Source organism: Haliotis rubra, unplaced genomic scaffold (genome assembly GCF_003918875.1).
Source record: "Haliotis rubra isolate DU_JTF1 unplaced genomic scaffold, ASM391887v1 Scf11, whole genome shotgun sequence".
NCBI lineage: Eukaryota > Metazoa > Mollusca > Gastropoda > Lepetellida > Haliotidae > Haliotis > Haliotis rubra.
Window position 1 is genome coordinate 4,652,712 of NW_025765003.1, and position 27,439 is coordinate 4,680,150.

The 27,439-nt window shown below is 38.2% G+C and overlaps 2 protein-coding genes and 1 long non-coding RNA gene across 3 annotated transcripts; 1 reads left to right on the plus strand and 2 right to left on the minus strand.

Annotated features, from left to right (window-relative positions):
* Positions 1-936: 936 nt before the first annotated feature.
* LOC124285244 (polyadenylate-binding protein 2-B-like) lies at positions 937-7,189 on the minus strand. The gene is made up of 7 exons (XM_046721449.1): positions 6,847-7,189; positions 6,385-6,496; positions 5,693-5,754; positions 5,155-5,261; positions 2,691-2,778; positions 2,351-2,463; positions 937-986 (listed from the first exon to the last, which is right to left on the minus strand). The coding sequence occupies exons 1-7, from the start codon at positions 6,985-6,987 to the stop codon at positions 950-952; spliced, it is 660 nt and encodes a 219-aa protein (XP_046577405.1). The 5' UTR covers positions 6,988-7,189; the 3' UTR covers positions 937-949.
* LOC124285265 lies at positions 4,696-24,565 on the plus strand. Its single transcript, XR_006900776.1, has 3 exons — positions 4,696-4,798; positions 15,369-15,374; positions 24,553-24,565. It is a non-coding gene; the product is annotated as an uncharacterized LOC124285265 (long non-coding RNA).
* Positions 12,331-27,384, minus strand: LOC124285254 (mRNA cap guanine-N7 methyltransferase-like). The gene is given in 12 exon segments (XM_046721456.1): positions 12,331-13,591; positions 14,681-14,714; positions 17,400-17,519; positions 18,413-18,517; positions 19,132-19,327; positions 20,236-20,417; positions 22,459-22,583; positions 22,966-22,999; positions 23,001-23,098; positions 23,677-23,815; positions 24,418-24,464; positions 27,310-27,384. Coding segments are annotated over 12 exon segments (1,248 nt in total). The 5' UTR covers positions 27,320-27,384; the 3' UTR covers positions 12,331-13,433.
* Positions 27,385-27,439: the final 55 nt, after the last annotated feature.

Genomic DNA, 27,439 nt, shown 5'->3' on the forward strand with positions numbered 1-27,439 from the left:
TATTTTCATATTTTGAGTCAAATACTGTCAGTCTGAAAAAGAATATGATTAGCATAATATCAACAACATATCTATGTTAAAATTGCAGACAAGAGAAAACACGGATATAGGGGATAATTCACCTGGAAAAGAATGCATCAATAAGCAGGAAGTGCACGACTTACTACTCACAGTCAAAGCAATAGACTAATCTTCAGGACATTAAAAGGGGAATGTCTTAAGGTATTTTAGAATATTAAGAAAAGAACCTTATGGTAGTATTCACAGACATACCTAACTATATCCATGAGGTGACTTTCACCCGAGATAACTTGATGCAATATTTAGAAGGTAAAATATGAAATAATGTTTGTTTTCAACCACTATTATGGGTGATAATTCAGAGGGATTTCAAGTGTCATTCATAGTATCTGTTGAAGTCCAGATTACTACACTATAAAAGCGCACATTGACAACAGTGTACACATTAAAAGACAACACCAACAGTATTTTAACGTCCACAGTTAAATAAGACCACTGAAATACAGTTATTCCACTATAATACAGGGAAGTCATATTCTGGCCTTGATAAAAACAAGATACAAAAATAGGGAACTGTAAATTTCTATTTCTTGCCTGCACCAGTTCATTGACTATCTTCCTGTCTCAAAACAACCTCTCACTCACACTTTCAAACGACCAATCCTCCACATGCCATAGTAAGTATGTTAAAAAGAGATGGAAATATCATGCAGTATGGCACAATTAATCCATATGGGACATACAAACTACTATGGATTTTGATTCTGCTATGAGAATAAAAGGGTGGTATGACATGAACAAAACTTCTGACGTCGATGTTGATAAAAAGTCAGGCTGTAACTCTGATAGAATTTTAGGTAAGTTTTGGAGTTATTTTACCCCCATGGTTATCACCATAGTATCCTTCATTCTTTCTTGTTATTTAGTTTCAGTAAGGGGAATAGTAGGCTGCTCTTCGGTATCTCCTGAAACAAACAATTGTTCTCAATTTAACAAAGACTGACAAAAAGCATAACCTCAAATATTATGTCCAAGATATTTTTATGGATTAAACTTCTTTTTAATTTCTCTCAACGTTTCGAGACCATTCCAGGTCCCTTCATCAGGTGAACTGGCAGTTAAGACTATGACGTCGTCACTATGACGTCATAACTGAGTTATGACGTCACAATGCAAGTGACATCACAGTACACTGGGGAGAGTACTGTATAAGTGAGTTTGAAGAGTTAATTACATAATGATGAAAATTCATGCTAAAGTGACGACGTCATAGTCCTAACTGCCAGTTCACCTGATGAAGGGACCTGGAATGGTCTCGAAACGTCGTGAGAGAAATTAAAAAGAAGTTTAATCCATAAAAATATCTTGGACATCAATGTACAACTTCTAAATGCCACTGAAAGACCTCAAATATTATATGTTTCCTCAATGTTTCAAAGTTTACTAACATTTCATTACTACTGATCTTGTGCAGATAAAGGTCTTGATGTAACATTTTACCGACAAAATGAAGCACTGAGTACACATCATTACTTAGGATACCTTCAGGAAACTACATACTATACTTGTTTGTACCTACACATCACAAGTCACAAGCGACTGAAGAATGACAACTGTAGCAATGTTAACAGAAGTGATTTTTACTTCTGAATTCTTGGAGAAGAAATGTATCATCATAAGAGACATCTGCACTGACATGATATAACATAACACATTGTAATTATGTTTACATGTCAACAACAATATCTACAACAAAAGCTACACTCTTCCTGTTTATGAAACAGAAAGTATAAAAGAAAATAATGAAAACAGGTTTTTTAGTCTGAACCAGTGAGATTTTTTCATCAAAACCCTAGATAAGTCATAATTAATTGCAGTTAGGTATGAATAGTAACTGCTCATTGTGTCTCCCAAATATCTGGGGATGTAGGTTTTTTGTTTCATAATGGCATATATTTAGAGCTATATCATTCCAAAAATACAAAGGAAAACATGACGAAGTGAAAATTTATCAGTTGAAGGTATTAAAACATTTTCAAAATATCTATGATTGCATGGTAATACAACATCAACTCTAGTCAGCAGAATGTCTGACTGATATGAAGATGTTTGATCAATGTAGATATTACAGAACAGAAAATTTCCTAATTCGTCTTTCAGCAAGGCGTGTAAGCACTAAGAAAAGTATGTGTTTTACTAGAATTGTGAGAACAAATTCCAGGTCTCTGCTATTAATCATTTGAAAGGAAACTACTTTAGGTTAATAAAATACATACAATTCCCAAATTTAAAGTAACTTGGCAAAACATCAAAAAGAAAGGTAACAAACCCATATGGTCTTCTTCCCCTGGGGTTAAACCCACGTCCCCTGCCTCTGCCTCTACTGCGTGGGAAGCGATTTGTGGAACTAATGCCTGGCCTATTTGTCCGTTTTGGAGAGACCTGAAACCATAAAATGGATCTGAAATAAATAAACAATCCATACACTGTACACTCATTTGAGATGAGTTTCTATGAAAACCATATGGTATAAACAATACATCTAGCATCACAACCTAAGACACTAGCATAGATTATTAATTCTCTCAGAGCTGTTCTAAATTGGTGTGTATGAAGGTAAGAAAAAAAAGAAAATTACCAGCTTTACTAAAGGACTAATGCTGCTTTACCTTAATTTGTCGACCTCTGAAAAGTGAGTCATCCAAAGCCATTGCAGTTGCAACTGAATCTTTGTCAGCAAATTCAATATATGCAAATCTGGAACAAAACATTTGTCTTGAATTAGAAAATCGAAAAAACTGTTGCAGTATTTCTTTGGAAGCACAAAATATGAACATGATCATGATGGTCAGCTGATAATAGAAAGCCATTTCTCCAAGATCAGCAGCATATGTTACAATCACAGAGGATCAGAAGTCCAACATGTGTAAACATCATTTCTTGGAATAATCTATCTATAAATAATATGGACACGTAAAGATGGGGTGTTGGGGGGCATGGTGTATATATGTGTATGTGTGTGTGCATTTCTTTTCAGCTAGGGCAAACAGATAGTCTTTCAAAATATGCCTTACAACTGTCATACGAAAAACCATGCACTATTTGAAAGCTAAAAACTTATCTAAGGTATTTTTATAATCACTACATGCAGGTGCGTTTGATAATGGTGAGATCTTTGAAAGTCACAATTTTTCTGAAATCCTAAATAGAAGAAACACAATCAGGAACCAGGTACAGAGATAACTTTAATCATACTGAAAATTCAGCATTTCTCCAAGATCAGTAGCGGTTATGTTACAATCACAAAGGATCAGAAGTCCAACATGTGCAAACATCACTTCTTGGTAAAATCTATCTATAAATAATATGGACACGTAAAGATGGGGTGTTGGGGGGCATGGTGTATATATGTGTATGTGTGTGCGTGCATTTCTTTTCAGCTAGGGCAAACAGATAGTCTTTCAAAATATGCCTTACAACTGTCATACGAAAAACCATGCACTATTTGAAAGCTAAAAACTTATCTAAGGTATTTTTATAATCACTACATGCAGGTGCGTTTGATAATGGTGAGATCTTTGAAAGTCACAATTTTTCTGAAATCCTAAATAGAAGAAACACAATCAGGAACCAGGTACAGAGATATGTTTAATCATATTGAAAATTCAGCATTTCCCCAAGATCAGTAGCGGTTATGTTACAATCACAAAGGATCAGAAGTCCAACATGTGCAAACATCACTTCTTGGAAAATTTTGTCTATCTACAAATAATGAGGACAAACATGGTAAAGATATAGGGATGGGGTGTTTGCAGCTAGGGGAAACTGATGGCTTTTTCAAAATACATCTTTCAAAATTCATACACAAAACATGGCAATATTTGAAAGCTAGTAACTTATTCAGGGTAATATTCAGGATCACTATATGTATGATTTACAATGGTGAAATCTTTGAAAGTCCAATATTCCCAGAACCTCTATTTCCTTACAATGCTTCTTACAAAACTTAAACATGTTGCAGATGAAAAACAAATGCACACTGCAAACCAGAAACTTATTAAGAGGGTCATTTTCTAACAGCGGACAGGGAATATTTTAGTTTTTGCAACATACAAGGTAATAGACTGAATAAACATGCAGTGCCATAAGAAGAGTCATGTTCTAAAACCGTCTGTTGAAACTCCAAACTTATTTTCAGGGTTTTTTTGCTGATGACTACACATAATATCTTGACCAATTCAAAGACCCCTTTTCTTCGTTCTTAGGGAAACAATCATATATAGATGTGTAAATCTTGAAAATTTGTATAGGTCTCCAAGATCAGTAGCGGATATGTTACAATCACAGAGGATCAGAAGTCCAACATGTGCAAACATCATTTCTTGGGATATCAGAATCATGTATCTCCTATCTTGACAAACTTTTAAAATTGCACCTTTTGAAGATGAGCAGTACATTCCTTGCAGCCATAAGGTAACTATATGTTTGAGCAACACTGAAAGTTTGACAAATAATGCAGTTTCAAGAGTTATATTCTGGCAACTGGCATGTTGTAAAACATGGTTTGCATACTGCCTTCATAGATTTCCAAATGTTTCAATACTAGTCAAAACTTGGAGTGAGTGAGTATAACTTTACCCTGCTTTAGCGATATTCCAGGAACATGGTGTGGGACACCAGAAATAGTCTTCACACATTGTACCCATGTGGGGAATCCAACCCGGGCCTTCAGCGTTACGAGCGAACGTTTTAACCACTTAGTTAACCCACTGCCCCAGTCAAACTTGGGAATCTTTCAATTTGCATCAACAACTATGTTAGTTACAACTATTCAACTTTTGTTCAGCCAATACTTCTGTGATTGTTTCAGAATGATGTAGTCTTTGAAAGACACCATCCTCTTAGCAATTCTTTGTGGAATAACAAGAAAAAACAGAAAACTCTACCAGGTACAGATATAACTTTGCATGGTTGAAAGTACTTTTTTCTCCAAGATCAGCAGTGGTTATGTTACAATCATGGAAAATCAGAAGTCCAACATGTGAAACATCACTTCTTGGAATATGTTAGCTAAAACTCCAAAGTAGAATCTGACAAGCCTTAAATCATACATGACATTCAAAGATAACGCACCCCTTTGGATGGCCTGTGAATTTGTCACATAGTATGGTCACTCGGTTCACAGAGCCACATCCATGAAAATGTTGCTCCAATTCTTCTGCTGTGGCACCGTAATCAACCTAAAACATTCACTCTAATGTTAAAAGAGCAATTTTGCACAAAAGTGATAAACACAATCAGACAAAAGAAAATACTAAGATTCATAAATTTTTAAAAAAGCATAAATGGGTAGCAGTAATATCAATGTAAAATATTTCATGATGAAGGTTGGAATGCTTAAAATTTTTCATACACATTTGAAGGTGGTTGCTTTTTTGTGAAATGTTAAGTAAGAGGGGAATTAACACTATGATCAGCTAAAAACACTTGTCAATGCTGAGGTGATATGGGAATTGGGTCACTCACACAGTGCAGTATTGGTACAAATAAAATGCAATGGAAGTTTGACTTGCCATACCACACGTACCAAAATTATGTACAGAAAATATTAATACTAACTTAAGCAATCGACATTGTAAAATAGGACTGTCGTTACCAATAATGTACTCACATTACCACAATATATTGAACGAGCATCAGCTTCTATTTTTTCATCAACGCTTGGAAAAGATGCTGAAATGAACAGGTCTGTCTGTGTAAAGTTTGGAGTAAGTTACAATTTATAGGACTGATAAGTCTCATGATAGAGGTCTATTGACCTTATTATTTGATTGAAGTTTTAGACTTGTGTATTTAACACATTCAATGGTGAAAAACAACATATAGAAAGCCACAAAGTATTTAATTAAGCCAATAAACAAATTATTTCATGGGGTTTGATGTTCTACATGCTGGAAGATACCTATAATTGAAGTACTTGTCAAGTTTAAGTTTCTTTAATTGAATGTAGAGAAATGTGTTGGCTGTTAAACTAATAAACCTATTAAAAAAAACCAAAACATTACATGTAGAACGCTCATCCATAATTCTCAACATTGTTAGCCAATTTCAATCAGGGCATACCAGTCCTAAAACAATACATTTCTAATCATGGCAAAGGTTGATAACTGGACATGTAAATGAATAAAAATACAAATTCTTAGCATGCCAACAAAGCTTTTGATACTGATGCCATTGATCCTGTTGATGGATGATGTTTTGAGCAAAGTGATTAAAACTTATGATGAAAATCCAAATGGTTTCTTAACACTGCACAGTGTCAAAAGAACAATGTTCATCGTGTCTTTACTGACTAAAACCCACATATAGATGAAGAGCTCATATTCATTTGACTATCAACTTCTTTCTGCATTTCTTTCAATTTTTCAGCTTCTTCTTCCATTTCTTTGACCCTGGCTTTGATAGCCTCAAGTTCCTGCAACAGTCATCAAATATCTCATTGTTGTCACAACATATATAACAGATGCTGCCTCAGAAGGTTCGAGTGTGACAATCTGACAAGTGTTTAGTGAAACATCATTGTTCGCAGATTAAATATTGTTCAAAAGATTTTTTGGTTTTTTTCTTTGAATCGTCAGGAATTGTTGCAGCAGTAGAGATGGAGAACACAGTTCAATCATCTGCACGAACTAGTACATATCGAGACGCTCAGTAGGCGTATATTTGAACCTAACCAAACTTTTTAACGAAATATAAGAATCTATCTATTGTGATTAAACAGCTGTAGGCATGTTTCAAGTGTATATCTTGTATATTCATACAGACCGGATCTTCCACGCCAACATCTTCAGATACTATTGCACTGGTGTCGGCGTCAGTGGCTTCGGGATCAAACTGACTCGTGTCGAAATCTCCATTGGTTTCTGTAAAACTTTCTTCCTGATCACCATTTTCAATATCGGCCATATTTACGAAATAAATATACACTTAGACACAAAAATGGAGGACTGTATGATTAAGAGAGGGATAAAATATGATAAAACAAATATGATTAAACAATAAGAGAGTAGTTAGTCTCTCGATGGTAAGGATTAAGAGACAGCCGTTAAGCGGCAGACAAAGAGACGCTCGTCGAACAATTTGTCAACTTCCGGTTACGTTCGGAAAACCTCGTCTATGTGTCGGATCTTCGATTTTCCGACAATCGTCTTACCACCATTGTACAACTCGGACACGAGCGAGATAAATAATTCATTTTATATAATCTACATATATACATGAACATATGCTTTGACACATGCACAACAAGCTACAACAAGCTGGTGTTTAAATGTATTAGCAGGCTTCACTTTGCGGACTTTATTACTGGTGTGTTCCGATTGCTTACACACGGGATGAGAGTAGCCGCCCTTTGAAAATACAAACAAAACATAAAAGAACAGACAAGAAAAAACAAAACAAGAGTAGCTAAAGCAAAATTTATGAAAAAAAGCAGAGGCGTGTCATTTTACCTCCTGTCGAAGTTATATATATAAATAAAGGATCAGGGTAAAATAATCCGAAGAGATTTTCATTTTTAGAAGAGGCCCCCATCCGATGTTATCTTACATAGAGTCGGCATTTTGCGAGTTCATCTACGGAAAACACGTTGTTAAACATAATATACAGCGACATATGTCTTGTGATAAAATGGGAGTAGATTTACACTAATAAATATCTTCAGAGATTAAATGTTAAAATAGTAACTGGATAATGATGTTACGAATTTAGGCCATTAAGAAATTTAGATTTCTTCTGTCATATTTAAATAGTGATAGTATGTATCCTTTGATCTTGTTTATATTACATGTCATTTGGTGAAAGAGATCTGAAATCTAGTGCTAATATATATGAATGTCAAACATGCGTTAAATGAACTAACTATTAACAATTAACTGAGAGTAATTCATAGACGCTTACATTGTAACTCCAGCTTTTGGTGAGTTTATCCATATATATTAAAGGACCCTGAGAACTTCAACATTGTATTGTATGTTATTGTGTAAAACATCCCTAAAAGATGTATTCATTTGAATATATGTCTGTTCAGAAAGTTTCTAAGATAAAACATGGTTATCAAAAGATTTTACCCGGAAAACACTAAGGAACATTTTGACACAAACAATTGGTGAAAATTGATCATATCGCATGCGAAAAGTAGGAAGTCTAGTTCATGATTTACACCTGTGTTTTGCACTATCATATCTGTAAATGATTCAGATGAAACCGTATTTGATTTCATACTTATTTTGCAAATCAAGCGACCGTGGTCGAACCCATAAGATGAACCCTGATGTCTTGAGAGAAAAGTCGACCCCGCAGATTAACATGTTAGCATCACAAGTAGTGCTTGTACTGGCATACATCCTGCGATACGATACATCACGATGCTAAATTTTTTGTCACGACGATATATTGCCAAAGTATCGTGCACTGAAGCTGCGATACGATACGAATCCCGATATAAGGGTGACGATACGATACGCATCACGATACTAAAATATTTAATTCTAACACCAACTATAAAACACATGAATATCAAAACAAAACCATTTTAAAGTATTTCGTCAAATTCCGCCAGCGTTATCCAATGTTCATTCGGAAACGAGATAATTAAGTTTATACACGGACTTTGTGAATAATAATAACATATGAGCGCTATGTCTGACACAGTTCTTGACGCAAGAATTTCCGAGAAAACGTTTACTTATGAAGCGAAAATAAGTAAGCAAATATTTTAATCATCAAACAAAAGTGGGTCTTTTTTCTTGACAGATATCGCGATTCGGCAATATTCAAAGTTAAACATCGATGTATCGTTGCCCATTTGAAGTTTCGTATCGGGTAATACGACAATGTAAAACTTTGTATCGATTCACTGTATCGGCGGTCCATGGATCGATGTATCGATGAATCGTCACACCACTAATCACAATTTCTCCATATTCCGCCCTCCAAGTTCTTCCCCCATTTACGTGTTAGTTCTGCATGACAACCAATATGACGGTCTCTGGAAGCTCCATGTATGACTGTCACAGTAAACCGGTTCTGAGTGAGTGAGTGAGTATGGTTTTAAGCCGCTTTTAGCAATATTCCATCAATATGTTCTGAAGCGACAATCCCACCAAGAACGCGAAACATGACTAACATTTTTTCCTAATCTCAACAGTATACATTTTCCTATGTATCGAACACCTTAAAGGAATTCACATTTAAAACATTCACAAATTGTATTTGTAAACTATTTAAAAAATAGTTTACAAATACATCCACGGCTTTCTATTTGATAACTTGCCGACAACGCACTGCCAATCTAAATATCTTCTGGGAATTGCACATGCATTAGCTGGATTACCGATGTTGTATTAAAGGGGTTTCCTGTGTTCAGGAATTGGTCTTCAGCACCCATGCTTGTCGTAAGAACCGACTAACGGGATCGGGTGGTCAGGCTCGCTAACTCATGTCATCGTATCATAATTGCGTAGATCGATGTTCATGCTGTTGATCTCAGGGTTGTCTGGTCCAGTCTCAATTATTTACAGACTGCCGTCATATAGCTCGTCGTGTCGCGTCAACAATCATACAGATAATGGGATACAGTGTTAGAACGTGTCGACAATCATATAGATACTGGGGTACAGTGTAACACCATGTCGACAATCACATAGACACTGGGGTACAGTGTTACACCATGTCGACAATCATATAGACACTGGGGTACAGTGTTACACCATGTCGACAATCATATAGACACTGGGGTACAGTGTTACACTATGTCAGCCAGGATATCGACACTGGGGTACAGTGTTACACTATGTCAGTCAGGATATAGATACTGAGATACAGTGTGACACTACGTCAGTCAGGATATAGATACTGAGGTACAGTGTTACACTACGTCAGTCAGGATATCGATACTGGGGTACAGTGTTACACTATGTCAGTCAGGATATAGATACTGAGGTACAGTGTTACACTACGTCAGCCAACATATAGACACTGCGGAACAGTGTTACACTATGTCAGTCAGGATATATACACTGGGTTACAGTGTTACACTATGTCAACCAGGATATAGACACTGGGGTACAGTGTTACACTATGTCAACCAGGATATAGACACTGGGGTACAGTGTTACACTATGTCAGGCAGGATACAGACACTTAGGTACAGTGTTACACTATGTCAGCCAGGATATAGAAACTGGGGTATACTACAGTGTTACACTATGTCAGCCAGGATATAGACACTGGGGTACAGTGTTACACTATGTCAGCCAGGATATAGACACTGGGGTATAGTGTTACACTATGTCAGGCAGGATACAGACACTGGGTTATAGTGTTACACTATGTCAGCCAGGATATAGACACTGGGGTACAGTGTTACACTATGTCAGGCAGGATACAGACACTGGGTTACAGTGTTACACTATGTCAGCCAACATATAGACACTGGGGTACAGTGTTACACCATGTCGACAATCATATAGACACTGGGGTACAGTGTTACACCATGTCGACAATCATATAGACACTGGGGTACAGTGTTACACTATGTCAGCCAGGATATAGACACTGGGGTACAGTGTTACACTATGTCAGCCAGGATATAGATACTGAGATACAGTGTGACACTATGTCAGTCAGGATATAGATACTGAGGTACAGTGTTACACTCACGTCAGTCAGGATATCGACACTGGGGTACAGTGTTACACTATGTCAGTCAGGATATAGATACTGAGGTACAGTGTTACACTACGTCAGCCAACATATAGACACTGCGGAACAGTGTTACACTATGTCAGTCAGGATATATACACTGGGTTACAGTGTTACACTATGTCAGCCAGGATATAGACACTGGGTTACAGTGTTACACTATGTCAACCAGGATATAGACACTGGGGTACAGCGTTACACTATGTCAGGCAGGATACAGACACTTAGGTACAGTGTTACACTATGTCAGCCAGGATATAGAAACTGGGGTATACTACAGTGTTACACTATGTCAGCCAGGATATAGACACTTAGGTACAGCGTTACACTATGTCAGCCAGGATATAGACACTGGGGTATAGTGTTACACTATGTCAGGCAGGATACAGACACTGGGTTATAGTGTTACACTATGTCAGCCAACATATAGACACTGGGGTATAGTGTTACACTATGTCAGACAACATATAGACACTGGGGTATAGTGTTACACTATGTCAGCCATGATATAGACACTTGGTTACAGTGTTACACTATGTCAACCAGGATACAGACACTTAGGTACAGTGTAACACTATGTCAGCCAGGATATAGACACTTGGTTACAGTGTTACACTATGTCAACCAGGATACAGACACTTAGGTACAGTGTTACACTATGTCAGCCAGGATATAGACACTGGGGTATACTACAGTGTTACACTATGTCAGCAAGGATATAGACACTGGGTTATAGTGTTACACTATGTCAGCCAGGATATAGACACTTAGGTACAGTGTTACACTATGTCAGCCAGGATATAGACACTGGGTTAGTGTGTTACACTATGTCAGCCAGGGTATAGACACTGGGGAACAGTGTTAAACTATGTCAGCCAGGGTATAGACACTGGGTTACAGTGTTACACTATGTCAGCCAGGATATAGACACTAGGCTACAGTGTTACACTATGTCAGCCAACATATAGACACTGGGGTATACTACAGTGTTACACATGTCAGCCAGGATATAGACACTAGGGTACAGTGTTACACTATGTCAGCCAGGATATAGAAACTGGGTTACAGTGTTACACTATGTCAGCCAGGATATAGACACTGGGTTACAGTGTTACACTATGTCAGCCAGGATATAGACACTGGGTTACAGTGTTACACTATGTCAGCAAGGATATAGACACTTGGTTACAGTGTTACACTATGTCAGCCAGGATACAGACACTTAGGTACAGTGTTACACTATGTCAGCCAGGATATAGACACTGGGTTACCGTGTTACACTATGTAAGCCAGGATATAGACACTTGGTTACAGGTGTTACACTATGTCAGCCAGGATATAGACACTTGGTTACAGGTGTTACACTATGTCAGCCAGGATACAGACACTTAGGTACAGTGTTACACTATGTCAGCCAGGACAAAGAGTCTAAGGTACAGTAATACACTATGTCAGGTTACAGTGCCCCAACCCGGAGATAACACATGTTCCACAAATACTAGTAAGTGACATGTTGATCAGAGTTATGAAAAACAACACATCACATGATTACAACTGAATTTATTTCATAATGTGAGACATTTTGAATTTTTTGGTCTAAAGAAAAGCAAATGTTATGTAATACTACCAGCACTGATAAAATATTAGGATTCTGCTGTAACTTACTGGATGGTACTCACTTAAGTTCCTATTCTGCTGTATTGTGTGTTTGATCTATGGAAACCAAACATTGTCATGTTGTCAGTAGATCACTTCACTGTATTGCACCTGGCGAGGATATTTACGATGGTCTAATATCGGCAAGTATATGTACACAAAATCAAAACAGTCAAGCACCTTCGGGCCAGATCAGTTTTAAGTCAGAACACAAATGTTTAGGGCACACTGCCTCGGAGCTACACGCCAAAGCAAAAAAATGTCCTGATAATTTTTTGACATGGTTGCCATGGTTACAGAACTAACATTAGAAACAATTTTACAAAGGCATGAAAATGAGACTAGTTTATGGAAGACAATGAATGACTTGCTGTGAAAGGAGCACATATGGCTCTTGGTTGGAAAGAGTAGGTGAATGAATCTGATTTAATGCCACTTGGAGCTATTAGATCATGGCATTGGTTTAAATTAGCTGAATATGTCCAAATCTGAGACAGTTCTGACATGTGATGGAGATATTACAGGAATAAATAACTGGATACTGACCCCTTCTGGGCATCATCCAACATCTTACAAATAGTTCATCTAGTATTTCTCTCACTGACCATACACAGAGCACATATATACCAATATAGACCAACATTACAGCAAATTGTCCATCACATCTCTGACACATTTACTGTCAATGAAACCTCACTCGTCTCTGGTGAGTACAATACACATCAAATTTAATTTTCTGCTGTAAATATCAAGAAGCTCCAGTTTCCATCCAGGAATCTCAAGATGTCAAAGTTCATTGTCGAAGTTGCACCACCAACATAAGTGAGGCATGTAAGCTCTTGATACCATGGTTACAACAAGTATCCCACGCTAGGCACCGGGATCATGGGCACTGGCTTTCCCATGATGCAGTTGGGCAGGTGGTGCTCAAGGAGCTGATGTTATCCCACAGTTCATCTCGGAATTCACACCAGAGTCCCCAGCACAGGCTGTCATTCGTTCACCTTCTGTGTTTTGTGTGGAGATTCATCTTCAGGCCCCTCCTGTGCATCCTCCAGCTTTCTCTTAGGAGCCTGGCGGGGCTCATCTGTCGTCTGATCTTCCACTTCCTCCTTATCCAGCTTCTTGAAGATGAAGGTGCAGTATATGGCTGAAACCGAGTAATATCAATGTCTAGCACATAATGTTTTGGTAAAATTTTAATCTGATGGTACCATTCCCAGTGAAATTGTCAAAAATGTATATCAAAACGTGATGTCCCTTTGTAAACATACAGACCTTCCCATCAGTACAATTTTCTTGGCTTAGTAAGGCAAATGTTTACCGCCCAATCGAAATGATTGATGTTTTGTTTTTGACTAATCAGATGTCAGCTTTCAGCTTGTAATCTTAACCACCTGACTCAGAATCATGCAGTTTGGTCTGAACAAAACAAATGCAAAAAAAAGACATGACAACATTTCCACACCCATTTGTAGATGAAACTTCCCTCAAAACATAACAGTTCATTTTATGGAAACCAAAACATTTATTCAGGTCCTAGTTCTTTCATTTCAGGAAATTCGATTCTAATCGCTGATTGGCTGATTAGAAAGGTCTCTTTTAGTGAACTCTGATTGGGTACTTTTTTCTGGGGCTGGCTATCGATATACATGTAGATCATAATTAAATGAATACCGATCAATTATTGATACATATCGGAGAAGTAATTTTGAGCAAAAGTGACTAAAAATATGAAAGAAATCAACTTATCTCACATCAGTGGTTAGAGGTGACATATTATGCAAAACTCCTTCCTGAACATACCTCAGGAGTAATTCATGAATAAAGACCTGACTTTGTGTATTTTCTGAGTAAATTTTAAAATTATTTCGTTACAATTGTTCATTTATGATACCAATGATTACATAATTTTCATATCGATAATCATTAATAATGATTCCCATGAATGAACAATATTTCTGATTATCATTCTTTTAAGCCAGCCATACATTTTTTTATCAACATGTGACAAACCCTCAACAGGGGATTTCAGGTTAACTTTCTCACCAGCCGATCAGTGTGGAGATTTGAAATCTTTGAAGTTTTCATAAACTGCACTGCGCAACCAATGAGAGGCAGATGCAAAAAAGGTATATACTATATACAGCAACCAATTAAAGATGACTTGTACTTATACAAACCACGTTGACTCCATCCATGGCAGTCAAACCATATATTCAATAAACAATCAACTTACTTGCTGCGTCCCACTCATCTTTGGACAGAGTACCCTGCAACAAAATCAGTTTATCTTTACAGTGTTGTAGTGGTGAATAATTGTAACAGGTTTGTGTACCCTACGTTCCTCCATCCTCTGTAAGTACATATGGCTGATATTAGGGGTGACTACTGAGGGGGAAACATCTATTGCGATAGCGTAAGTCTATTGCAACATACTATTGCGACCAACTTTTTTCTCTCCTTGCATTGTCTCAAAAAGTCATTTCCCAAATGACTGTATAGTTTATATGAACCAAAAACAATTTGATGTAGTTTCAGTCTCTTTTAATAACTGACAAGAAACTTGAAACCCAGATCAAGTAAACAATTACTGCTTGACTCGTATTAGATGAGCCTGCGCAGTACACGACGTTTGTGACAAGTAGGTGGGGCAGGGAATCTAGACGAATACACTTGGTTGCTACACAGGTTGATTGGCGATTAAGCATGTGCAATACATGCTGACTGGGGCATGAACTCAATACCGCTTCTGTTTAACACGTGTCTCGTAGAGCGATTTAGTTCAGCAAGACACCATCTTGACACGAGTCAATTTTTTAATGTTTGCAGATTTTAATTAATGTAACATGTCCAAGTTAGGGAAGCATGGGCAAATTGTACACATACTTAGTATGATATAACAATCAAAACATGATTCGCATGAGGAAATTGTACTTTTCAAGTTTTAGACGACAACCTGTTTCCCTCATTTTTCAAATGGAATGTTCTGGAGGGTGTTCCCATATGAGCAAATTGGGGTCATTTGTCAGGTCGTGGCTCATCTAATAGTAGTACATCAGTAAAACATAAAAGGGGCAGATAACTCTAAATCAAAGTGAACGAATCTGGTACTTCCTGTATTTTGCACTGCATATTTATCAACGGAAGTCAATTACTAAACTATCGATAGTCAAACATACTATCGATGCATCGATAGTTTTTCGTTTCTACCATCGATTAATTGCTATCGGAGACTCAACCATTGCAATCCATCGATAGTTCCATGCATCGTTACATCCCTAGCTGATATGCAGTGTATATAACACTCATCATAGCAGTAATCTGTTTCTTAAACATTGTAAAATTGCACTGTTTCAGCATAAAATTGATGCATACAATCAATCACATAATCACAGTGGTACTTTAATATATGATGGTCATGAGTGACTTCATCTGGCATACTACTTGCTACTCCTCATGCAGGGCTCGATTTAGTGCTTTGATACTTGCACTGGTGCAACCTAATATTACAAAGTGCAACCTTGTTATTAGTCTAACTTGCACCAGGTGCAAGTCAATTTGAGTGGGTAAACCTCTGAATAAAACATCTAAATAATTCATAGCATATTTCTTTCATTACATATTCCAATAAAAGCAGTGCAACTGGAATTGGGCTGGTGCAAGTAGGTTTTTATCTTAGGTTGCACCCAGTGCAAGTAAGTTAACATCTCTTAAATCGAGCCCTGTCATGTGACCTCAGCGTTAAAGTTTCAGCTACATGCATGGGTTATCAAGGGACTAATGGCAATGAGAACTTGTTAAGCTCAGAGATCATTTATTGATCAGTCTAAAGCCATATAATTTGGATTCACATGTAGGTGAATTTGACTGGAAAAACAAGCATCCATAAATCACAGTTAAGAGTGAGTGAGTGAGTATGGTTTTATGCCGCTTTTAGAAATATTTCAGTAATATCACGATGGGGGCACCAGAAATGGGCATCACACATAGTACCCATGTGTGGAATAGAACCCGGGTCTTCAGCGTGACGAGCAGATACCTATTAACTATTAAGCACCGCCCCACAGGTAAGAAACTAATGAACATCTGTAAGACACGTCGTGTAGAGACTTCACACATATGACAGTTGAGTGATCAACTCATTCAGAAACATCTATCAACAAACATTATCAAGGAAATATTACAAAAGTGGGAGTCTCACAATACACACAACAGTGACATGATTACTTGATATCATCAATGTATCTAACACAAAACCCAAACGCAAACTGCCAAATATACAAAAGCATCCCCTTTACCAGTGAGTCAGTGAGTGAGCTTAGCTTTACGCCTCCTTTTGCAATATTCCAGCAATATCACAGTGGGGGACACCAGAAATGGGCTTCACACATTGTGCCCATGTGGGGAATCGAAACAGGTCTTCAGCGTGACGAGCGAACGCTTTAACCACTAGACTACCCAACTGCCCCCTTTACCAGTGAATGTGTTGATTAACCTATGAGTATGAGTACAGACAAACCAAGGATTCAGACAAATCTACGATTTAAACACATGACATTGCTGATTCACATGTGTAAGGTCAAACTACAGATATTATATTCGTGCCCATATCATACTATGTTTACAACATGAGTGACTAAATGTTGGGGCAGTGAGAGCGAGGGATATACCGATATTTAGGCATGAGTGTCGTAAACATAGTATGATATAGGCACGAATATAATATTCTATTTATTACCGAAGTCGTCAAATTGAGGAAAATAACCCCTAATCTACTTTCATAAATAGGCTGGTTACCCGCCGTCACCACATGTAGAAGAAACGTGGCGTCATAGCATTGTTCATGACGTCACGTCACCATGACAAAGTGATATTTTGCCATAGGGCATCGTCTGAAAAATATGAACCCTGATATTTTCGCCCTCGTAGGTAATAAAACAAAATATGACACATACCACTTTAGGTTTACGACCCCCATCTCCAGAGTTGTCATTTGCCTCGAGGAAATTCACAGCGTGTTTGTAGTTGTCTGGAACGGAGCTGACAAGATCTGTGCCAGAATCTGCAGGGTAGGCCTACAGAAGATACAGAGGTACAATAAACAAGATTTGATCTCCACAAATCAGTTCATAACAAGCTTCATTTATGCTTTTCAAATGATGCATACTGCAATATTTCTCTGTGAACTGGTATATTGGCAAAATAATATTGTGAAGTTTTGAGAATGTTTCTGTGGTGTAAGTTAAAATCTGCACAGCTTTCATTCACAGCTGATGTTTACTAATAAATGACAACACGGGATACTTTAATTACTACAATCTGTATTAAAGTTAATACAGAATCCCTAAGTATCCAACTTAATTTTGAAATTGCTGTTATGTTATGCATGGTAGAGACAGAAATTATCAGTGATAACAAATTTTCATCTTATGATAAATTCATCAAAATTCAGTTCATCTTTTGCAAGAGTGAGTGAGTGAGTGAGTGAGTGAGTGAGTGAAGTGAGTGAGTGAGTGAGAGTGAGTGAGTATGGATTTATGCCGAGTTTTAGCAATATTCCAACAATATCATGGCAGTGGGGACACCAGAAATGGGCTTCACACATTCCAACAACCCATGTGGGGAATCAAAATGAGCTTCGCAAGAACAAAAGTAAAGCTTTAACCAATAGGCTACCCCACCGCCCCTCTTTTGCAAGAAAAAGTGCTACTTCATTGACATATGCTTACAGTTTATGTCACCAAATTTGGTTTCCCTATCTATAACGGTTTTTGAGAAAATCTGTCCCATCATCTTAGACAGACAGAAGGACGGACGGAGTTCAAACCTATATCCCCTGGCACTTCTTGGCGGGGATGGGGATTGTCATAATGGAGTGGATTACTTGTCAATATACATCAGTCAGAGTGCCTCCCTATATCAATTTCTTTCACTTCCCCCTTATATAACAGAGACACTATGGCCTAACCTCAAGTGCCTGCATCTTTCCCAAGAGGGACCTGCCTTCTCCATTTTTATTTTCTTCAAAGAAATCAGCAAAAGGTTTTCTTGCTATAAGCTTCATACCATACTTCTGGCCATTCTGAAACATGATATATGAAGCAGATGAGACGGTTGCAATGATAATACACAACATTAAAGGACTCCTTGGTTTCATGGCCTGGTGTCTACTCTTGCAGCTTGTTTGTTTAATGTCGCACTCAGCAACATTCCAGCTATATAGCGGCGGTCAGTAAATAATCGAGTCTGGACCAGACAATCCAGTGATTGACATCATGAGCATTGATCTACACACTTGGGATACAATGACACGTTTCAATCAAGTTAGTGAACCTGGCCACCCAATCCCATTTGCTGCCTCTTACAACAAGCATGGGTTGCTGAAGACCAATTCTAACCCAGATCTTTATAGGTTTCTGTTCCTACTGTTTATGTTTTCTGTGACAGATCTGCCATCAATGTAATGGTAAAACTGGGAATCCACAAAGAAATATCAGTTGTTCCTGAATTTTACTAATCTCGAACAAGCATACTTATAATAATTTCAAACCCAAAGAAGTAACAAGTAAAGGTATAAATTCAGACTTAACAAGCACAGATGGATAAAGATACAGAAATCTTGATCAATCTGAATTTACTACAGCTCAAAATGTATTGGTACAGTGTCCCAATAAGCATGAGTTGTACTGTAGATGTGTTGTCGTCTGCTCACTTCTCTAAGACTGGGAAGTACACAAGGAACTCAGGACAGTCCACAACTCCCTCCAGATGGAAGTCATACTTGGCACCAAACAATGGGAAGGTTTCCTTGCTGTCAGACTCGAATGTCACCCGGTAGACCTCGTTACCAAAAGAGTTGTCGGGGGAGTCCCTCAATCTGCGACTGAACAGAGATATACGCCTCTATTAAATTAAATGTTCTTTATGTTTTCCCGAAGTGACAGAATGCTATTGGGCAAGTTGGTTTGTTTTATGAGATTTTTCCTTTCCTTATCTAGAAATCCAAACTAAGTACCCACGGCAGTCAAACTGGGAAAAATCTTTACTGTGTTCAAAGTTGGTTTGTTTGTTTTTTATCTTCGCAAATCAGAGGATTTAAACACAGAACCATATCATTGCAGTGAACACAATATCGTTAAACTAACATTAAAGTCTCTTCCCCTTCCTGTTCCTGTTATCAGTGAAATACCACTCCCTGATTAGCTATCATGATAACTTACATACCATTCAAGACGAATTGTTGCTTTCCAATGTATATTTATTTGCCATTTCATTGGTATGATTGTGCAGTAAACGGACTATAGGTTACTGAGCTTCTCAGATAAAAAGACCTGTGGCCCTCACTTATAAATCTCTGCATTTAAATATTTAAGCATGAACATATGTAGTACGAGTGTGTGTGAGTGAGTGAGTGAGTTTAGTCTTATGCTGCACTCAGCAATATTCCAGCTATATGGTGGCGATCTGTAAATAATCAAGTCTAGTCCAGACAATACAGTGATCAACAGCATGAGCATTGATAATAATAATAATAATAAGAGTACTTTTATAGCGCTCAGGGACATGCTCTAAGAGCATAGTGTGTGATCAACGCAATTGGGATACGATGACGTGTCAACCAAGTCAGCGAGCCTGACCACCCGAATCCGTTAGTTGCCTCTTACCACAAGCATGGGTGTAAGAGGCTTGACACAATAACAGTACTTAATCCCAAAATGAATCAGTTCAATTACACTTTCTGTACCCCTCACACAATGGAATCTATCACATCCCATACAAGGCAGCACTCACATCAGTTCAAATGAGTTTGGTGTGGTTCCAAGGAAGTATCCTCCTGGTCGGAGACACTCACAGGCATTCTGGAGCATCATCTCTGCCTGTGGCAGACTCTCGAAGCAGTAATGGAATGAGAACTGGCAGCTCACCACATCAAACAAGATGGAAGGGTCCTTGTAGCGGTCCCGCAGCCGTACCTGTATATCAGTTGTCATGGAAACATGAAATGTGGTTCTTACATTCCAGGGATTTATCTGGAATTCCGATCTAAGTGCCCTTGCAAGCAAATTGGGAAAAATGGTTATTTTGTACAAAACTGAGATGTTCAAACATTTTTATATGAAATGTATTTTAACATTGGTTTTCAACATTCATACAACATAAAACTAATCCTCTTCCCCTCTTGGTCCTGTTATCAGTAAATCCCTTCATTTTGTCCAGTCACACTGGTAATATATACTCAGCAGCAAAAAAACCCTGTCAGTATGAATTCAAAATTAGATAGGCACTGTAATCAAATCATTACAGAAATGGACATAATAAGCGAATCAAAAACATTTTTTGTGTACAATATCCTGACACATCAATGAATAACTCAGCACAATTCCAAGACATTATGTGAACGTTTGCAGTCCATTCAGACTCTTGACTTCAGTATCTAGTGTGACCACCACGAGTGGCAATAACTGCAGCACAGTGTCTATGCATGGAGTGCACCAATCGATTGATGAAGGCCATTGGCACCTGGAACCACACTCTGAGAAAGGCCTGGCGCAATAAATCGGCTGTGTTCGGACTTGGTATGACAATATTCAGTCTCTTCTGAATTTCATCCCAAAGATGTTCAATTGGGTTTAAATCAGGACTAAGGGCTGGCCACTGCATACTGTTGACACCGTTTGCTGTAGGAAGTCCCGTGTAGCTCTGGCAGTATGGGCCCAGGCGTTATCATGCTGGAAAATGTTGTTCCGGTGACGTGAGAAATGTGGTACAACGTGGGGTCTGAGAGCTTGGTCGATGTAGCGCACCGCTGTGATGCTGCCTCCTCTCCCTGGACCAAGGTTCTGGAACACCACAGGACCCACGCTGTGGTTCAGGCATATTCCACCCCATACCATGATGCTTGCACCTCCCCATGAGTTTCTTTCCATAACACATTAGTCTGAGTGACGCTGGCACGTCGTCGCCATATTCTTGTTCTGCCATCTGCAGTTGATATGCAGTACCGACTCTCAATTGTGAACAGAACAGTTCTCCATTGCCTGTATCACCAGTTTTGGTGTTGTAGGGCAAACTGTAGACGTTCACGCCCATGAAGAGGGGTGAGGATAGGTCCACAGTAAGGTCTACGGCAATGGAGGTTCCCGCTGTTAAGACGTTGGCGTACTGTATCAGTACTGATTGGTCTTCCGTGCGGCCAGCTTCAAGTCTTCCTAGCGCCTGGTTCCTCTGAGCTGTCGTGAGTTGCGGCATCCTGTTGACGTTGTAATGTGAATGTTTCAACCAGGTTTGGGGGTGCATTTTATAGGGCTGGTCCTTGTGAACAGCCCATGAGTTGCATGAAAAACATGATGAACACCGTACCATCTCTGAGATCAGGTTGCGGGTTTGGGACCATTTCCTGGGTTCCATTCTGAATTTGGGAAGGAATGTCTTTGCTCTGGTAAAGTTGGAGATGTTGTCAAAAATATACAATCAAAACATTACATGAGTTTACAGTTATCCGTTTCTGCGAAGGAAAAATTCCAAAATGACGTTTCTTTTGCTGCCTTGTATATATTTACATGAAACAGAAAACTCAGGAAACTTTACAGCTACAGACCTTAGTAGATTTTAGTAAATGGCTTAGATACGCTACTATAACATCTCCCATCCCCCATCCCCACAGTCCTGAAAAGTGAGTGAGTTTAGTTTTACGCCGCTTTTAGCAATATTCCAGCAATATCACGGCGGGAGACACCACCGGGTCTTCAGCGAGACGAGAGAATGCATTAACCACTAGGCTACCCCACCGCCCAGTCCTTAAAAGAAGAAAGGCCAACTGACACCACTACCGACTCTTTCATGCATTATTTACAATTATCTAGCATTTAGTAGGTTCTGTCCACAAGTTCCTCTTTCCCAGTACTTTATTATATGCATAGTTGCCCTTTCAGACACCAAGATCAGCAAGGGGAAAAAAGGAACCTCTCCTGCTATATCCCAAACTGAAGGATGTGCTATAGACATCACATGTACCTTGGTACAATCTGCAGCAATAAACTCTGCCTGGAATATCTTCTGTGGGTATCTGTCTCTATTGTTCCTGTCAATCATCTCCTGGTAACGTGACTCGCATTGTTCCACTGATGTCTCGGCAATATCTGGCAAACACAAGACTACTGTAAAAAGCAGTCGCTACTAAACACAGTCATTCTCTGCTACCAAGTCTTATTACCTAAGCACACTAAATACAGCTTTGCTAGCATGTACCTCAGTTATTTCCCTTGGCCAGATTTAAATGCAGTATATCTGTCATATATGTGTTACACAATGAAAAGAATAATATTTAAATGAAGTTTTGTCGTAGTCAGTGAGGTAGACAAATACAAAGAGTAAAATGTGTAATAGAGTATTTTTTATCATGGCCAGTTGTTTCCTGTCAAAATCTCAACTGACTAATTGATTAACAGAGAGAGAAGAGAAGAGATGAGAAGAAAAATGAGAGAGCATGAGACACATGAAGAAAGGAATGTAAAACATTACCTGCACATGCCAGTCGGTCAATCCTTCCCTTTTTTCCATTTCAGGAGATCACCTCCCTTGCCTGAGCAAAGGTCAAGGACAGCTATAGTTTTATCCGGAGGGTTCTCACTCTTCAGTCTCTTCAAAATGTCACCTTTTCATGAAAAACAGTTTAAATACATAAATGTCTCAGGCTATGATGTGACATGACATGTGATGTATGATACGATATGATATATCATTTTAAATTTATTACACTGCACTTTTCATATCACACCCCATAACGACCCTAGTAAAACAGTTTCAATGGCAATAAAAACAGAACATGTCAAATGTCCAGATAACACTGAAAAATTAAGTCTCAATATAGACATACATCAAACTGTGTTGAATGACTGTACTTGGGTAGGGGGGGATTGGGGGTGGGGCAAAAAGGCTGCATGACAGCAACACGACATCAATCAAACTGTGTTGAGTGACTGTACTTGGGTGAGGGGGGATAGGGGTGGGGCAAAAAGGCTGCATGACAGCAACACGCCATCCAGTAATCATGCCCACGTAATACATATTGAGTCACATCCACCCAGTAAAAACACTTAACTAAACATCTGATGGAAACACAACAGATATTGTGTCACATTATGATTTCACTTGAACTTTCAGTTTACGTGAGCCAACAATCTGTAAAATTCTCTCAAAATATACCAATATAATCTGCCAGTACAATCTTACCAATAAGTATGCTTTTTGTCCAGTTGTTGAAATTTCTCAAGTAGAAGATTCGACTCTGTGTTCTTGTCTGTAGACCAGCCTCTTGCAGCTCGTTGTAGTGCTTGGCAACTGTGTGGGTCAAGTCCTTCTCACCATTGCCCTACAGGGACGAACAACGGTCAGTGTACTTATGTCAACACTGAAAGCTTGTATCTCTAAAATTCTAAAAACTTAATGGGGGAATTGGTGTTTCAGATGTTTGCTGTGTCGCGAGATGCCCTTCATGCACATCAGAAACACATGACTGTGTGATTGTCGGTTTCAATCCTGGTTTGCTAATTTATGTTTACAGTTTTGTCAGCCTCATTTCCATAATTGAATACTCGTGAAGATCCCGGTTAGAACTGGTCTTCAGTAACCTATGCATGTCGTAAGAAGCCACTAACAGGATCAGGTGGTCAGGCTTGCTGACTTGGTTAACACATGTCATTGTATCCTAATTGCATAGATCGATATTCATGCTGTTGATCACTGGATTGTTTGGTCCAGACTACTTACAGACCGCTGCCATATAGCTGGAATATTGCTGAGTGCAGTGTTAAACAACAAACAAACAAACATCCATGCTTGTGTGTTTCACCAAACTGTTAAAGAAATGCTTACACCAAACGAATCTTACACTGCATTATTAACACTGATCATAATGAATATATATTATAAGGAATGAGAAATGAAACAAACAATTCAACAACATTCAATCACCTCTTTGGATGAACCTTCACTGACTGGAACAGTTTCTTGGGATATATCTGCAAATGAAACAAATAGACATATTTATCACGTTTATAAGGTCTGATTTGTTTTTAGTTCTGAACACTCACTATTGACACTGCTAAGCTTAAAAAAACACACCATTTGATAGGTATTTGTTGGGGTTTTATACAACTACACATATTTCGAAAAATATTACTGGTATGTACATACACGCAAAAGTCTCTAATTTTCTAAAAACAATATGTCATTGATCATCAGGAAGATGACAGTTTACGATAAAATGTCCAATGTGTTCCACAAAGAAGGTGCAAACAAGTGCACATCCTGTGTACCGGTACAATAAGATTTGGGGAGTTGTGGTGTGGCAAATCTCTGTTTGACAAGATGGACCACGATATTTTCTGTGAGATGGACCAAGATGTTTTCTTTAGAGCATGGGGCACAAAGTTATTGTTCTTGAAAGAGATCCTTCTCATACATCCTACATGAGTGCAGTTTGTTTCCATATTCTGTCTTGGTATCATCCCATCATAAGATGGACACGGACAAACCGTACCCGTGGGTTCAGTACCTTGCTTTTAGGGTAAATTTACACAAATGCTGGATAACTTCTATCCACTGTATATAAAAAATCATTTTGATGCAAGTTTACATAATTTTAAACATTACTAGCCTCTATTGTTATCTGCATTAGAGATTTGATAATTGACACTGAAGATGCTATGGTGACCCGGATGTCATCAAAAAACTACAAATCTGTCCGGTTGCTTCTTTAAAGTATCAAGTCAACCACATAAGACTGACTCCACAAGATGTTTGTTTTGTGATTAATATAGCACCATATGAACGGCGCAAACAATGAATATTCATGGATCTCCACAAATTAACAAAATAGTTTGCAACGTTTAATTTCTCATTATTTGGTTTAAAAGATTGAAATATTACATTGAATAATAGACAGTAAACACAATGTTAACAAAAGACATTGAATTATATATAAAAACCAGAACACTTTGACAAAAAACGGTCTCTATGTTTATCGAGATTAGGCAAGTTCCTTATTGCACAGCTAATTAAATTTGTCCTCGAACTTAACTGATTTCAAAAACATTTGAAAGATAGTGTGATCTCTGAAGAGTGTCGCAAACGCAATGTTTGAAACATTACACTTAACCTGGTTAATGAACAGAAGTTGTTTTGTCTCAAGTAATATTCTGTTTTGTTTCTTTTGTGATCAGAACCTGGCACCTGATAGGTCAGGTGGAGGAATGGGATCGCACGTGTGATACGTCCATTGCAGGGGGTGATACTCAGGTCACAGTAACTGCGGAAGTTGCAACAGTAATGTTTAGAGTTAGATTCAAACAGTCTGTGTCATGAAAAGTGCATGTAATAAATGTAGAATGCTTCATGCATTTTGACCGTATGTACTGAACTAGAAGTAGTTCAGCCAGCTAAAGGTCGTGTTCCTACGTATACCTTCGTAGGAACACGACGTTTAGCTGGCTGAACTAAACTCGAAGATGTCATGGTAGGGGAGAAACAACTTCAAACTGGCATTTCTCTCCTACAACGACAGATCAAAATGTAAGTCCAAATGCACTAGCATGACATTCTATATGTGTATTGCCAACACCTAAAGTACTGTCGGAAATAGAAAAAAACTGTTTTTAGGCTGTTACTCTGTATCCCTAAAATTTACACAATTGCAAACAGCATATGTCGAAATAACCCACATCGGCCTAACTGGGCGTGGGATGCGTAATAGGATATCCAGAAAAGCATGTCTACTCGTAAAATCAGGCAAAACTTAGAAAAAATACGAACAGCTGCTGAAAAAAATAGATCAGACTATAGATGGCAATTAGGTCGCTCAGCCAGGTATGACGACAGACCGTCAACTCACTTGGCATGAAATGCACGTGCGGCCCACATACACAAGGGGTCATCTCAAATATATTTTATGCTTTTACATGTGTAGTGAATATGTCTCTACTGATTATCTAATCTTAGCTAATATCTCTGTCCCCAAGCCCGACCCCCACTACCGTCAGCAAGACCCATCTTGGTTTTGCTTTTGAGACGACCCCTCCTACCTGTTTCTTTATAGGGTTAGTGAGACTCAATGGTATCTATATCCTTAATAGTTTCAGTATTAAACTTGTTATTTTTTACGTCTGCTATCTTTTATTATGAAGCTAAGTCTAATTTCAAAATGGATATTCAAAAAGTGTCAATTGTTATACAATTTCATTGCACACTAATTGCATAAAGCCAAGGTCTGCTCCAAATAAGTCTCTTCGGACTTTGAAAAAACCCGCATTGCTCATTTCTGCACTAATACTCCTCAGTAAAATCCTTTTTTTAACATTTCCTATCTCCCTACCACTGAGACTGTAGTTAGGCCAAACTTAGTTCAACAGATATTTCACACTTTCACATATTAATTACCTAAATTGTAGATATAAATGTGACAAAAACAGTTTTTTCTATTTCCGACATTACTTTAGTGCACATTTTGTGTATGAACATGATGGCATGAATCTTATCGAAAAGGACCATCCAAATATCAGCAAACTGCAGATATCACTGTCTGAATAATTGTTGAAAATAACGAAATCTTGCACGGGAGGTCCAGAGTTAGTTAAGCAAAATGCGTTTACTACAGACGAAGTTGCCGATATGCCGGTTTTGCTTGTTGAATGTCAACCAGTCGTTGATCAATTTATCTCAAATAGTTTACATTTTAAAACATTGCATTTAAAATGTGTTTCTTCAATGTTGCCTTAATTATGACGGTCTAATAATGCCAACACAATTTTACGGCCGAACTTCTAAACATGAATACTGTAACAACTTTCACACTTATGTTTTGCTTACCGCTCGCCATGCTTACGGAAACTGAATCAATTACGGTTGTCGTAAATTATATGTCAAAAACCAAACCAACTCGTACGCAAGGGTTTATTGAACTTTCTTTTTCCAGCATCCCTCCCAGTGTGATTTTGAC

Bases quoted from the DNA above. Each gene is read 5' to 3' on its own strand.
- LOC124285244 (XM_046721449.1), bottom strand. From the start codon at position 6,987: ATGGCCGATATTGAAAATGGTGATCAGGAAGAAAGTTTTACAGAAACC. The intron at 5,755-6,384 runs GTGGGTTTTAGT...TGTTCATTTCAG, and splicing joins TATGAGCTCTTCATCTATAT to CATCTTTTCCAAGCGTTGAT. The intron at 2,779-5,154 runs GTGCGTTATCTT...GTTTTGTTCCAG, and splicing joins TTCACAGGCCATCCAAAGGG to ATTTGCATATATTGAATTTG.